Source organism: Electrophorus electricus, chromosome 26 (assembly GCF_041902795.1).
Source record: "Electrophorus electricus isolate QZ-2024a chromosome 26, ASM4190279v1, whole genome shotgun sequence".
NCBI lineage: Eukaryota > Metazoa > Chordata > Actinopteri > Gymnotiformes > Gymnotidae > Electrophorus > Electrophorus electricus.
In genome coordinates this window covers 1,642,163-1,657,210 of record NC_137522.1, presented here as the reverse complement: position 1 = coordinate 1,657,210, position 15,048 = coordinate 1,642,163, and the positions used below count along the sequence as shown (strand labels likewise).

Below are 15,048 nucleotides of genomic sequence, written 5' to 3'. Positions count from 1 at the left end.
CACATTGTGTTAATTATCTGTCAGCAATTTACTTAATTTATTCTTTCTCAGTCACAACTCTGTTTTGTCTTTGAGGCCAAACGCTAACCTCTTTCAAGAATGTCTGGTTTTGTTAACAATCATTTTCACTTTAACCATTTCTTTTCGTTATCAGCTGGTAAATAAAGACACTGTAACTTATGAAAGCTCAAATCAAAGGCCTCTCACCACATCGGGGGAGTGGAGAGTGTTTCATGCAGGCCAGGGAAATGAGGTTGAGAGACAGTGATTCATGGTTTGTAATTAAGGCCTTTTGGTTGTCTTACAGAGGTCCAGGTCTGCATTGCAAAAGGGAGAGAGAGAGAGAGGTGAGCTCTTCCAAAGGGAGAGGCGTCCTAGGGCCCTGGTGCCCAAGGGTTTTAAGGTAAACGCATCTCTACTTCTCTGTATGTTTGTCTTCATAACACAGCTGTTTACTAATGTGATTCATAGCTGCTGAATACACTGTGGACGTTATGAAAATGGTGATGGGGGGGGGGGTTGTCACATAAATGAAACATCTTAAGAAATCACATATTTGGCGCTACACTAGAGTAATTTTTAAAAATGCTCCTCAAAGTTACTGGGAAAAAAAAGATCTGTTCATAATTTTTTTCATTGTCTTTTACCTTTTGAACTGTTTTTGTTTGACCAAGTTGCCATCGTGTGTGTGTGTGTGTGTGTGTGTGTGCGCCCTCAAGACCCCTCGGAGAGTTGATCTTGAACCTCTGCTCTATGTTTAGTTTAGTTCAGATGTTTCATCAGTGTTGCGCCGAGATAAAGGTGCTTGTTAGCATGTTGGCTAGCCAGTTCTCTCGTGGATCCTCTCAGTGTATGGCTCTTTTAAATTCATGTAAATTTAAGACTGTCAGTATAAGACTCTCTTCATTTCGGTGAAATTACTAGGCAGTTATCAGAAAATTGAGACTTCACGGTGCGTGTGTATTTCCATTTAGAAAGAACTCCAAAGGATTGCATACAGTAGCCCTCTTCTTGTTTAGTGTTTGACCGTACACAATGAGGGTTGCGTTTAGGAAAAACTCTCATGGTCTGCTTAGAGATAATTACATGTTTTGTACACTCATATTACTCTATGGCACTGCAGGAATTTGTAGATTCTTTATAGCTCTTATTAGATAGGTATGATCATAATTGTTCATTGATGGCACCAGTACATACACAAGAGACCTTTTATTTTAGCCTGTTGGAATACAAGACCACAGAAGTGTCAGTCAGAGTAAAGTAAGCCATTATGAGATTGAAAAATCATCTTCATCTTTTAGGTTAACCTGATAAACACAAAAAACTGCTGGATCCAGAACTAAGAGGAACACTGTCTAACATGGGTAGGCAGGCAAAGAAAACGCCTCAGGACCTCAAATGGCTGACCACAGGAACATCAGGTCCCGAGAGCAGAGTGGCATCTGTGAAGTATTTGAAAGAGCCTCTTCAGTTTAGCAAAAAAGAGGAAAAGCTTTAGGAGTAGATGAGGGAAAAATAATGCAAAGTAGACAGATGGAAAGTAGTATAGGCAGGGGGATGGGGGAGGGCGCGCTGACTGTGATCTAGCGCAGACCACTTCATTAGTGAGACACGCAGGGACTGGTCTGGTGTTATGGGCATGTGGGTGTCGCTCTTATGTCCTTTCGTGATTAGAACTCATTCTGCCACCTGTACCAAAGTCTACAGGCAGTTCTGCTCTGCTCGGGTTCTACCAACTGACTCGGAACTCCTTAGACAGCGCTTCCGTATGCAGGCGTCCGTGATCCAAAGCATGTTGCACTGGCAAAAACGTTGCATTCACAGCCACATGTTGATGTTGGTTTAGGTTGATCACCTAATCTGATCAAGCCTGCATTTCCATTGCAGTGAACATTTACTTACCAGTAAACATTCACAAAGCTGTTAGCTGCAAAAGCCACCTAAAGCTGTGGAACAGTGTTTCAACCTCAAAACTCTCTAAGCTGGGCGCCAAAGCAGTGTTATTGTTTTCATGACCATTCATCTCTTGTTAGACTGAATATCCTCAGAGGTCTCGCGTTGTCTTCGCATTCATTGTATAACTGGCGTAACCAACAGATGACTTCACAAGAGTATGCTTTGCTTCATTTCCTCACATTCAACCAACACAGCCCTCCACAAGGTCTAAACAACGGCTTGGGCGCGTGGGTCGGCTCTTCTCGGTGTTCACATAAATTGTGCATGACACTGGAACGTGGTGGCGCTGCTCGCAGCCGGTGGGTGGAGAATGCTAGGAAGGGCACGGCCCTCCGCCGAGCTTCCTCTTTCCCTGGGCTGCTGCAGCCCTGATAAGATCAGGGCCGATGGCGGAGCACTCGCAGCAGGGCCACACCGCCTCCCCGTTACACTCTCCATGGTTGGGTCAGCCAGGTTCCCCACCTAGGGGAACACACACACACACACACACACACACACACACACAATTGGACAGACTATTCTCTATCTCTCTCTGTCTGTCTGTCTGTCTCTTGGTGTCTCTGATTCTTGCTCTCTTCAGTACAGTTTTTTCCCCTCTTCTCCCCCTCACTCTTCTCGATTACGTACACTCCCTTTTCGGTCCTTAGTTCAGCTGTTCCCTGAGGTCGGCTCCCACAGGGACGGTGTTGTGTGTAACTTCCCCAGTTTCAGCCATGGCATTGCAGTAGATGCTGGGAATGTGGACTTTGTTCCATAAATATTAATGACATGTGCTTTATCGGTGCAGGGAATTGGAATTTGCTAATTAATCACATTTTAATTCAGTTTCAGTTAAGCCTTTCGCAATTAGTAAATGACTTGTGATGAGCATTGAAATATTAAGAAGTGGGTTCTAATTATAAAGGGTGTGTGTGCGTGCGTGCACCCCAATGGCCATGTGTGTGGTGTGGCATTGACATACAGGCCAGGCTGTCTCCCTCTGACCCACTATGAATCAGCACAAATGTAAGCATGTTACAAAGAGAGGATGGACCTGCCACTGAGCCTGAAGCTGCCCTATGTTATTGTGGGTGGTTTCACAGTGTGTGTGTGTGTGTGTGTGCGTGCATGGTTCATCAGTACCCAGCCCTAATGTTCTGCCTGGAGGCCACACCCACTGTTTTTGTGGCTTGGTCATTGCTGGTAGAGGCCACAGTCACTGTTTGTGGGGCTTGGTCATTGCAGGTGAATGGTGTTGTAATGAAGACCTGACTCGTGTTAATGGCTATATGAGGCTATTTTATAAGATTATGAATCTTAATTTTTAAAGCTGTGAATCCACTGATGGAGACTAGATTAGACAGCATTAGATGGAACTTTATTGATCCTGGTGGGAATTACAGTAAACCCTGGGTGTTCCCTACTGTCCTCCCCTCCCTGTCCATATGTTCTTCTGTCTTGTCCTTGATTGACATTTTCAGATCCTCTTTCACTAACCTCCACTCTAACTGTACTGTTGACCTGTGTGTGTGTGTGTGTGAGTAATATACAATATAATTAATATATCTGTAAATGCCTTTGCAGGACTGACTGTGTATGTGCCATTAGAAAGTGGCCAATGTGTGATAAGAACAATGACATCTTACATCTGTAGAGACTGACACAAACAGGAATGAGTGTGTCTGTATTTGAGTGTGAGGCTTGTTTCCCTTGTGTGTGAGAGGAGCCTGACCGCTGTTGTGTTGCATCCATTACATTCTGAAGCGCATACACACACACACACACACACTCATTAGCAGTATGCATTTCTGCAGGTAAGCAGCAGGGCTCAGTGCAGACGTTTTGGAGGGCAGCATGGAGGATGTGAAGATTGTCAATAAGGGACTAGAGGATGAGATGGTAAAGTTACCTGTACACCTCTACACATACCTCCCTCAGTACACCTGCACAGTGCTCTCATGAGGTGTGTATGTCCAAACATGAAAGCCAGTAATCAGTATTCAAATTCCTAAATGCTCATCATGGTGTTCATTGTTCATTGGCTGTTTGCTTAGCACAGAACACAAAAGCTCGAGGCGGTTTTTAACTTTAACTTCAGCAATCAACCTCATTCTGATCATCCCCATGACTGACACAAGCTCAGTCTCTCGGCAGTGAGCTGTAACGTAGCTAAGCCAGCATGTCCGGCGTGGTCCCACAGGAGCTGAGCGGGTACCGGCTGTGCCGCTGGAAGCTGGCGCTGGTGGCACTGGGCATGCTCTCCACTGGCGGTTTCCTGCTTCTGCTACTTTATTGGATGCCAGAGTGGTGCGTGAAGGCCACCTGCAGCCGCACAGCCGTGCGGGACGCTCAGGTGGTCCTGCTCCAAAGCACAGTACGTACCCGCACACGCACACAGTTACCACATCAGTTCTGCGGGCGAAAACATCCACGCACATACACCCCAAGTTCTGCACAGAAGCACACACACATGCATGCACATACACGCAACCCCAAGTCCTACACAAACATGAGCACCCCCCCCCCCCCCCCAAGTTCAATAGACCCTCACACACATTATGATCCACACTTATGCACATTTCACTTTGTTTATAGTAGTAGTAGTTTTAGCAGTATTAGAAGTGCTGTAGAGAGCATTTTTCCAACCCCTTGTAATCACACTGTGATCCTGGATGTACAAAACGTTTTTGTCTGTGTGGTAATGAACACTGTAGGTCAATCTGGAGCACAAAGTACACAGGCTGTGAATAGATCATCCAGTTAAGATTACAGAACAGCTTAGCCCAGCATTATGGCCAAAATCTATGGTTTGGTGGCCTGTCACTTTTTTGTGTAACTTAATAACTGTGTGTGTGTGTGTGTGTGTGTGTGTGTGTGTGTGTGTGTGTGTGTGTGTGTGTGTGTATGCGTGCGTGCGTGCGTGCGTGTGTGTGTGTGTGCGTGCGTGCGTGTGTGTGTGTGTATGCGTGCGTGCGTGTGTGTGTGTGTATGCGTGCGTGTGCCAGGATGAGTTTAAGCGCTGGTTCCTGGCTAAGGTGCGTGTCATGCTGGCCCCCGGGACAAACCCGTTCAGCAGCCTGGACTCTCAGACCACCACTTCCCTGGCCAACGGCCTCCGCCCCCACCCCTCCAACACCCCCGCTGAGGGCTTCATCAAGAAATATGCTGAATACCAACCTGTGCAGGTACGCACACGCGTGCGTGCACGCGCGCACACACACACACTCCCTATGGCACTCCTTATAGAAATCTCATGTTCTCGTGTTCTCTGGGTGTTATGTTCTCACACAGAAAGACTAAGAGGGTTTATGTACTGTACCAGTGTGTTCTGGTAGCTCCCACCGACATATAAATATAACCAGTGCAGTGCTAATGGCATAAGGGCTGTAAACAGAGTCTGTTTTAGCTGGCGGTCTGAGAAGCTGCTGGGATGACCTTTGCTCTCTTTGTCTCTTCTTCTGCAGATCCGCTATTTTACACTCCACAGCACAAAATATTACTGGAATGACTCTGCTCAGAACTTCGAAGTGTTAACGTAAGCATCCTGATTTCCAGTTCTGGGGGTTGATGGTGAGGCGATGTTTAAAGTATTGAACGTAGTGGTGGGGTCTCCGTGAGGTGGCAGGGGCAGTGTGTGCAGGGCTTGGCCTGTGTTAACCCTGCGTGTCCCGGCTTGAACACAGGGGTCTGGAGGACCTGGATGTGAAGTGTTCCAGTATCCACTCAGAGCACAGTGGTGGCCTCAGCAAGGACCAGCAGGAATACAGGTGACCCTGCCCGTATCCCACCCTTACCCTACCCTTGCCCCACCCCACCTTTACACTGCCCCACCCTTACCCTACCTCACTATACCCCACACGACATTTAATTTGTTTATCATTTGTTGCTATTGTCTTTTGCAGGCGATTATTTTTTGGAGTGAATGAAATCGCCGTTAAAGTGCCTTCTCTTTTCAAGCTACTGATAAAGGAGGTAGGGCCCTAGTACACCGTCACCCTGGCCCTGATTACCCCGGCCCCGATGACTGATTCTTTTGTAGTGCTGTGGCCTGTGGTTGTGTTTTACGTTAGCCGTGATGAGGGGGTTTGTCTCTCAGCTGTGCTGTTTTCAGACTAGAAAATGTTAAGTAGTAACCTGTCACCGTTCTCCTTCCCCTGCATGTTGTCCTCTGTTTTTCTCTCTCTCTCAGGTCCTCAACCCCTTCTACATCTTTCAGCTCTTCAGTGTTATCTTATGGTGTTCTGATGAATACTACTACTATGCGATGACTATAGTGTTAATGTCAGTCATATCGATAGCTACCTCTCTCTACACCATCAAAAAGGTGAGGTTCCCTCTCCTAGTCACTCTACAGCCTCTTGTACACAGATTCAGAGTCCGGGGTGCACTGTTAAAAAAGAATTCCCGTTTTGCATCCTGTATACATGTTTGTGTGGTTTGTGTATAATAAGCAATTTGTGCCTATTTTGTGTCGCTTTGTTGTAGCAATACGTCATGCTCCATGACATGGTTTTAGCCCACAGTATCGTACGGGTGTCGGTCTGCAGAGCAGATAACGGTATGTTTCCACATATATCTCAGCTCCTCCACATATATTCTGCTCCTCTCCTGGTGCCTGGAAGCAATTCAAAGGACAAGGCTTTCAGGGCTGCATGGCCAGAGTAAGGCTGGTACAGAGACCTTGAGTGTGATGAGTCAGCGTTATCTGCAGGGCGCAGGAGCGTGGATGATGAAAGAACTGCTGAGACTGTTGGAGTTTCTGATGCACATAGTAGTCCTTTCTTTCAATCCCCCTCCCCAATTTCGTCCTCTCTCCCACCTGTCTGTCTGCATGCAGAGATCGAGGAAACAATGTCCACAGATCTGGTGCCAGGTGATGTCATGGTTATCCCCAGCAATGGCACTGTCATGCCATGTGATGCAGTGCTGATTAGCGGGACCTGCATTGTCAATGAGAGCATGCTCACAGGTAGCCCGCCGCCTCTTAGCGTGACGAGCGTATATGTAATAGCAGCCCGGATTCTGTCCTGGGGTTGTTTTTATTTTTGCTCTTTCCTCAGAGTATACACTCTGTATAGTGCCTTAAAGTGCAGTGTTTCTCTGGGACTGGTGTTTAAATACATCCATAAATGTAGGGATCTATTCACTATGACTATGAAAAATGGAAATTGGCCTAATTTTCTCTCTCTCTCTCTCTCTCTCTCTCTCTCCCCCACACTCCTCGCTGTTTGGTAGGAGAGAGTGTGCCTGTCACTAAGACCAACCTGCCCAACCCTCTGCAGGGTGAGAAGGGGGAGGAGTGTGACACTGTGTACGGAACGGAAGAGCACAAGAGACACACGCTGTTCTGTGGCACCAACGTCATCCAGACCCGCTTCTACACAGGAGAGCTGGTCAAAGCCACCGTGGTCCGCACCGGTGAGCCGTCAGAACATACACACTGGCCAAAGCACCGAAGGACGTCCGCTACATTAATCTCACTGAGGCATTAAATGTATAAATGTTTGGGCTGTAAGGCAAGAGTTTGTTTACTACCTACCATAGTACAGGTCCAATTTAAAGTGCTTTATATAGATATTAAAAAATTAATAACAAAGATAGAGCTCAAGATGCAATCACCTTGTCAAGGTTGCTGCCAAAATGAGGAATTACATAAAATAGTTTATTTAAATAAAATTCTTTATTTTAATTAAAAGCAAACTAGATAAAAAAATTAAATATTCATTAAGAATAAAAATACATAAAGAGACAAATGATTAAGATAGGAATGAAGTTAATTTGAAGAAATAAAATAGTAATTGAAAAAGAAAAATAAAGAAAATGGTATCTGAAATTAAAATAAATATGAAAAATATAATGTTTAGCTAGTTGTTCCCACCCTCAAATTTCCACTTTTGAGTGCTGAACTTTGTGCCTGAGAATATTTTGAGAAAGAGGCGTAGAATATTATTGTAAATTATATTAAAGCTTTCTGCACATTCTGCTTCTTCTTTCAATGTTCCTGCTGAATTGCCTAATCTCAGATAGTAGTTCCGTTTCCTGTAGAGTATGCAAAAACTCTGAGCCAGTTGTGATGGTGCCCTATGCCGGTGGCCTCAGCCCACTGCAGTCTTTTCTGAGATACGTGTTGTAATGTTTGACCTTTCATAACAAGTGGAAAACGGTACAACACAGGCATACCAACAAATGTAATCAAAAGGGGTCAAATCTTTATTTGCGGCGTCTGTACCAACCTGATTACTTCATTTAATTAGTCATTTAACTTCATTTAATCAGCCAGGCCAGTGTGTGTGAGTCTTCTGTGTGCGTTACTGCATGTGCATGTTTCTATGTGCAGTCTCTCATTTCCAGTGCTGTCTCCATTCCTCCAGGGTTCAGTACCTCCAAGGGCCAGCTGGTTCGCTCTATCCTGTACCCCAAGCCCACAGACTTCAAGCTGTACAGAGACGCCTACCTGTTCCTCCTCTGCTTGGTGGGTGTGGCTGGTGTTGGCTTTATCTACTCGATTGTCCTGAGCATCATGAATAATGTAAGTCCTTCTCTCATGAATAATGTGGGTCCTTCTCTGATTTGCTCCATAAAACCTGAGAGAGCATCAGTGGAATGAGTAGTTCCCTCACAGCTTTGGCTTCTACCTTCGGTTGTTTACAGGCATCCTCACCACGTAGTTCAGCACATGAACCTTGGAAGTAGATTAACACCTCTGTATCACTTCACATGGGGAACGCAACTGTAAACCGATGTCCAGTGCAGACTGTTTGTTTAGGTTTTTGTTTTGTTTTGTTTTGTGTTTTTTTTTTGTTTGTTTTACCACACTATCCCCAGGTTCCGGCAAAGACCATCGTGGTCAAGTCTCTGGACATCATCACCATCACAGTACCACCTGCGCTGCCCGCGGCTCTCACGGCGGGCATCGTCTACGCGCAGCGCCGCCTCAAGAAAATGGGCATCTTCTGTATTAGCCCCCAGAGGATCAATATCTGTGGTCAGCTGAACCTTGTCTGCTTTGATAAGGTGGGCTTGGCTCATATAGACTCTGCCCCCTCTACCCCTCCTGGGGTAATGTTCAGTGTTCTTGTTTTAGCAGAGTACTATTTCCATCACTACAAAGATGTGCCTGCTGCCTTGGATTTAATTCTGTTTGTCTCTTCTACAAGCTGCTCTAAATGGTTTCTAGGCATTCTTCTCTCTCTCTCACTCACACACACACACACACTTACATTCATGCACTCTAAAGCCTCTCACCTGCTCCTTTGTATACACTGTGACAGTAATATTTGTGCTGACCTTCCTCATGCTATTATGTTGTGTGCTTGAGTGCACCCTCTGATGCTGCCCCGCACTGTCGTGCACTCTCTAATACTGCCCCGCGCTGTCGTGCCCCCTCTGATGCTGCCCCGCGCTGTCGTGCCCCCTGTAATGCTGCCCCGCGCTGTCGTGCACTCTCTAATACTGTTCCGCGCTGTCTTGTGCGCCGTCTCTTTCTGTAGACGGGCACTCTCACTGAGGATGGTCTGGATCTGTGGGGTGTTCAGAGAGTAGAGGGCAGCAGGTGAGTGTTGTGATCCTCAGTGTTTGTGTTAATGGTGAAATAGTCCCAGACTGTCTACGTAGTTCACCCTAAACCTGCCAGACTGAAGCAGATGTCCGTTTTGAGTTCTCCAGTGGAACATTGGAACTTTGGAACTAGACACTTCTTTAGGCTACATACATGCTCTGTAAACCGTCGTGGTGAGGCTGGTCTTTCTTTCTCTCTCTCTCTCTCTCTCTCTCTCTCTCCCTCTCTCCCTCTCTTCACCCACCCCCCCCCCCCCGACTAGTTTCCATCACACAGAGGACAACGCCTTCAAGGAGAGTCTGGTGAAGACCCACTTCGTAGCCTGCATGGCCACGTGCCACTCTCTGACCAAGATCGAAGGCCAGCTCTCCGGAGACCCCCTGGACCTGAAGATGTTTGAGGCTACTGGCTGGGTGTGTAGCTCTGCACTCCTGTCTCCTGGCCAGCTCACAAGTGACCCACTGGCACTTACAGTCCAGAGTCATATGATGAGTGAAATGTTGTAAACGTGTTTGGCAGTACTTAGAGTAAAACAAGGTTGTTGTTTTTTTTGTTTGTTTGTTTGTTTTTTTTAAACAAAGCAGGCCTTCCCTTAGTCAGTTGTGAGGCATTCTCCTTTGTTGCAAATGACTTGAGATGTGATGAGTAATTTACTTCAGTGGTGAGTCTTCAAAGGGCTACAAAGATCAACCAAGCTTCCCTGAATGAATGCCTTCAGCAATGTTCAAATACACCAGACCTGTTGTTTAGTTATGTGACTCTGTTATGACTTTTTGTGTGTGTGTCTCTCCGTCTCAGATTCTGGAGGAGCCCACCGAGGAGGAGACGTCTCTGCATAATCGCATCATGCCCACTGTGGTTCGGCCGCCCAAGCAGCTGCTCCCAGAGCCGGCGATGTCGCCGGAGCAGGACATGGTATGTCTCTCTGTCCCCTCCCTGCATTGCCGGTGACGTCCGCTGGACTTCTCCTCCTGTACGAGTGAGCGTGTGTCTGCTGAGTCACATGGCTGATGCTCTTTCTCCCACTTGTCTGTTGGCTGTGCTCTAGGAGCTGTACGAGCTGCCGGTAAGTGGTCTGACCCGTGCCCGTTGGCGCACCCTGTTGGGGCTGGAGCGTGGAGTGGCTCGTGGTCACTGTGCTCTGCCTTCCAGACCTCCTACGAGATCGGCATCGTGAGGCAGTTCCCCTTCTCCTCGGCCCTGCAGAGGATGAGCGTGGTGGTGCGGCTGCTTGGAGAGAAGCGCATGGATGCCTACCTCAAGGGGGCGCCAGAGGTTGTGGCAAGCCTGTGCAAGAGAGAGACCAGTTAGTTAATCTACAAGAAGTCCAAGTGCCCTCTGGGGGGTAACACTGCAATAACAACAATGCGTTGCATTCTAGATGATTGAGTCTATACTGAATCAGACTGTCTCCCTCAATGCTTTGCAGTGCCACAGGATTTTGCGGAGGTGCTGGAAGATTACACTAAGCAAGGTTTCCGTGTCATCGCCCTGGCACACCGGCGCCTGGAGTCCAGACTCACATGGCACAGGGTGCAGAACATTAACAGGTACCAGAGCTCACAATTGCCTACTCGCCCCCTGCCAACGCCGGTAAGTCCACAGTGTCTCTCTGCTCTGCGGCGCGGCGCGGTAAACATTGGGCCGGCTGCGTGGCTGGTTCCGGTCGTGTTCAGCTGCTGTGCTGTGCATACACAGGGATCACATTGAGACCAACATGGAGTTCCTGGGGCTGATCATTATGCAGAACAAACTGAAGTGTGAGACGCCAGGTGTTCTGGACGTCCTCCGTCAGGCCCAGATTCGCACAGTCATGGTCACAGGTACAGAGACGCCGCAGCAGACCGAAAGCCCTCAGCTCGAGTATCCTGTGGCGATATCGGGCTGTGCCAGCAGGGTGGGGCTGTGGTGAACACCAGGGCTGTCGCATCTGAGGTCTTACATCTTCCTCTCCTCTCCGTCACGCAGGTGACAACATGCTGACAGCCATCTCAGTAGCGCGGGACTGCGGGATGATCCCGCCACAGGATCGGGTCATCATCGCCGACGCGCTGCCCCCGAAAGACGGCCAGCCAGCCCGGATCAACTGGCAATACGCCGACAACCCCAGCAAGCACATGAGCAAGACGGACATAGAGGTCAGTCCACGCCCTCTGCTGGACGAGCACTGCTACTGTGAGCGTGGGAGGCATCAGGCTCAGTTATTTTGTTAAAGTAATATTGAGGTTAGGAAGGCGATTTGATGGCAAATCGTGTGTGTGTGTGTGCGCGTGCGCGCATGTGTGCTGACGCAGGACGTGCAGATCAGCATGGAGGACAGCTCGAAGGAGCAGAGGTCTCTGGAGCGCTACCACTTCGCCATGAGCGGCAAGTCATTCACCGTCATCACCGAGCACTTCCAGGACCTTCTGCAGAAGGTCAGGTTCCTTGGCACAGACGTCTGACGGCCGCTCATGTCTCGGGTGTTTGTTTGTGTGTGTGCGTGTATGAGTGTGTGCGTGTATGAGTGTGTGCGTGTGCGTGTGCGTGTGCGTGTGTGTGTGTGTGTGAGAACCCTGTTAAGTGTTTTGAGGGGGTTGAGGTTCCATTTCTGGTCTAAGTGTTTGTTTATTGGTGCACCGGTGTAGCTGGTACTGCATGGGACAGTGTTTGCCAGGATGGCACCGGACCAGAAGACCCAACTGGTGGAGACACTCCAGAGCGTAGAGTGAGCATCATGCCACACAGACACACACATACACACACACCATATAACCAGGTGCACTTATAACAGACCTTTTCAAATATCCTTTTTGTTCTTCTCTCTTAGTTACTTTGTCGGAATGTGCGGCGATGGAGCCAATGACTGTGGAGTAAGTCCTTGTTTAGCGAAGGTTTCCTCCTGGTTTGCTTTGGCTGAGAGTGTCCTGTTCATCGCACGTACCCCGGCATCTGCAGCCTTCACTAGGGGGTGCTGTGAGCAGTGAGCCTAACTGTCCCCCCCTCCACCCGCAGGCACTGAAGAGAGCTCATAGCGGCATCTCCCTGTCGGAGCTGGAGGCCTCCGTAGCCTCCCCTTTCACCTCCAGGACACCCAACATCTCCTGCGTGCCTGACCTCATCAGGTGCGACGGTCCAGATTATTTTTGAACTAATGCTGAGCTAATACCAAAGATTAGTAATCCTGATTCATCAGTATTCACTGAGTATTCCTTAAATTTCAGTAATGTTCCATTCATTACAGATGCACTGGATTAATGATAATAGTACAGTCGTGACCAAACGTTTTAAGACTTTTAAGACTAATTTTGGTTTTCACAAAGTTTGCTGCTTCCGTTTTTATGGTGGCAATTTGCATTAACTCTAGATTATGACAAGTGATCAGATGAATTGCAATTAATTGGAAAGTCATTCCTTGCCATGAAAATTAACTTAATCACAAACATTACTGCATTCCAACCACTGCATTTCAGCCCTGCCACAAAATGGCCTGCTAACCTCATTTCAGTGATCTTCTCGTTAGCTCAGAAGAAAGTGTTAATGAAGACAAGGCAGCTGATATCACTCTGTCATGCTGAAGAAGAGCATGACAGAATTAGAAGAATGAAGAATTAGAAGAGCAGACTGGTTGTTTTAAAAAGGTGGTGGTGCTTGAACCACCATGGTTACCTCAGAGGAAATGAGTGCCGTCATCATTGCGTTATATCAAAAGGGCTTCACAGGCAAGGACATTGCTGCTTGTAAGAGAGCACCTAAATCATCCATGTATTGAATCATCAAGAACTTCAAGGAGAGAGATTCAGTTGCAGTGTAGAAAGCGTCAGGGTGTCCAAGAAAGTCAAGAAAGCACCAGGACCGTCTCCTAAAGAGGACGCAGCTACGGGATTTGGTCACCACCAGTGCAGAGCTTGCTCAGGAATGGCAGGTGTGAATGCATCTGCATTCACAGTGAGGCGAAGGCTTTTGGAGGACGGCTTAGCAAAGAAGCCACTTCTCTCCAAAAAAAGACGTCAAGGACAGACTGACATTCTGCAGGAGGTACAGGGATTGGACTGCAGAGTTCTGGGGTAAAGTTATTTTCTCTGATGAAGCCCCTTTCAGACCGTTTGGGACAACTTGACAAACGATTGTCCGGATAAGAAAAGGTGAACGCTACCATGAGTCCTGTGTCATGCCAACAGTGAGGCATCCTGAGACCATTCATGTGTGGGGTTGCTTCTCATCCAAGGGAGTGGGTTTGCTCAAAATGTTGCCTAAGATCACTACCCTGAATAAGGAATGGTTTCAAAATCTTCTCGAAGAGCAACTTCTCCCAATGATCCATGAGCAATTTGGTGATGAACAATGCTTTTTCCAGCATGACAGAGCAACATGTCTCAAGGTAAAAGTGGCTCGGTGAACAAAACATTGAAATGTTGGGTCCATGGCCAGGAAACTCCCCAAATCTCAATCCCATTGAGAACCTGTGGTCAATCCTCAAAAAGAGGATAGACAAACAAACACAGAAACTGATGAACTCCAAGCACTGATTAGGCAAGAGTGGGTTGCCATCACTCAAGATTTTGCTCAGAAGCTGATATCCAGCATGCCAAGGTGAATTGCAGAAGTCTTATAAAAGAAGGATCAACACTGTAAATATTAAGTATTTGCTTAAACTGGATGTATTTTTGTCAAGTAAAAAATAAATAAATAAATAAAATTGTACAATTATAAGCATTTCATATCACTATACCATATAGATATCTGATAAAAGGATCTTAAAAACTGAGGCAGTAAACTTTGTGAAAACCTAAATTTGTGTTAGTCTCAACGTTTGGCCATGACTGTACAAAGTATAATTCTTATTAGTTTATAAAACTTTTGTATTTAGATAAGAAGGATCTTTTATAAAGAATTTTGTGTGGTTAGATGTCAGATTTCATTAAGTTCAAGTACACTCTGGCCGGCCAGAAACAACAGGAAATGTTTGAGGAATGTGTGGGCAAAATAATCAGGAATAATTGAGTTTTTATTTGTTAGGTTATTTCTGTAATTCACTGTGCTGGCGTTTTTGTACTGAAATCAGCCTTTTGTGTTCAGTGAAAAGTGTTGGCCAATCTCCAGAGTGGATGAGGGGAGGGCAAGGGGTGTTTACACTGTGTGTGTGTGTGTGTGTGTGTGTGTGTGTGTGTGTGTGTGTGCGCGCGCGCGCACGCAGGGAGGGCCGGGCTGCACTCGTCACCTCCTTCTGCGTGTTCAAGTTCATGGCCCTGTACAGCATGATCCAGTACATCAGCGTCACCCTGCTCTACTATGTGAGACTCTGATCTACCACACACACATCCCGTGTCCCTCTACACCTGTGAAGCCTGTACTGAAGCCAGTATCAGAGATGTGTAGTGACCGTTGCCATTTTGAATTACACCATCAAAATGAGTAGTTTCTGCCCAGATCGTGGTGTGAGATGTTTGAACCTTCCTCTGTTGCAGATCCTTAGTAACCTGGGAGACTTCCAGTTCCTCTTCATTGACATCGCCATCATCCTGCTTATTGTGTTTACCAGTGAGTATTATTCCCAAACTGGGTGAGAATGCCAG

General features: G+C 47.0%; 1 protein-coding gene across 3 annotated transcripts in view; it reads left to right on the top strand.

The window, feature by feature from the left end:
* The window catches only part of atp13a3 (ATPase 13A3), a 28,518-nt gene that overhangs the window by 7,063 nt on the left and 6,407 nt on the right, over positions 1-15,048 (top strand). For 2 of the 3 annotated variants that reach the window (XM_027027379.3, XM_027027378.3), the window contains exons 2-28: positions 308-403; positions 3,750-3,834; positions 4,136-4,309; positions 4,941-5,120; positions 5,400-5,470; positions 5,619-5,702; positions 5,838-5,907; positions 6,125-6,259; positions 6,421-6,493; positions 6,773-6,904; positions 7,171-7,353; positions 8,307-8,464; positions 8,761-8,949; positions 9,426-9,487; positions 9,756-9,906; positions 10,292-10,408; positions 10,542-10,559; positions 10,646-10,799; positions 10,923-11,043; positions 11,192-11,316; positions 11,462-11,631; positions 11,788-11,910; positions 12,121-12,200; positions 12,303-12,345; positions 12,488-12,597; positions 14,670-14,766; positions 14,941-15,013. In XM_027027379.3, the coding sequence (XP_026883180.2) occupies positions 3,790-3,834; positions 4,136-4,309; positions 4,941-5,120; positions 5,400-5,470; positions 5,619-5,702; positions 5,838-5,907; positions 6,125-6,259; positions 6,421-6,493; positions 6,773-6,904; positions 7,171-7,353; positions 8,307-8,464; positions 8,761-8,949; positions 9,426-9,487; positions 9,756-9,906; positions 10,292-10,408; positions 10,542-10,559; positions 10,646-10,799; positions 10,923-11,043; positions 11,192-11,316; positions 11,462-11,631; positions 11,788-11,910; positions 12,121-12,200; positions 12,303-12,345; positions 12,488-12,597; positions 14,670-14,766; positions 14,941-15,013 (2,938 nt within the window). In that variant the 5' untranslated portion in view covers positions 308-403; positions 3,750-3,789. Of the gene's footprint in view, positions 1-307; positions 404-3,749; positions 3,899-4,135; positions 4,310-4,940; positions 5,121-5,399; positions 5,471-5,618; positions 5,703-5,837; positions 5,908-6,124; positions 6,260-6,420; positions 6,494-6,772; positions 6,905-7,170; positions 7,354-8,306; positions 8,465-8,760; positions 8,950-9,425; positions 9,488-9,755; positions 9,907-10,291; positions 10,409-10,541; positions 10,560-10,645; positions 10,800-10,922; positions 11,044-11,191; positions 11,317-11,461; positions 11,632-11,787; positions 11,911-12,120; positions 12,201-12,302; positions 12,346-12,487; positions 12,598-14,669; positions 14,767-14,940; positions 15,014-15,048 lie in introns of those variants that run through there. The other variant, XM_081708185.1, reaches the window with a different exon arrangement.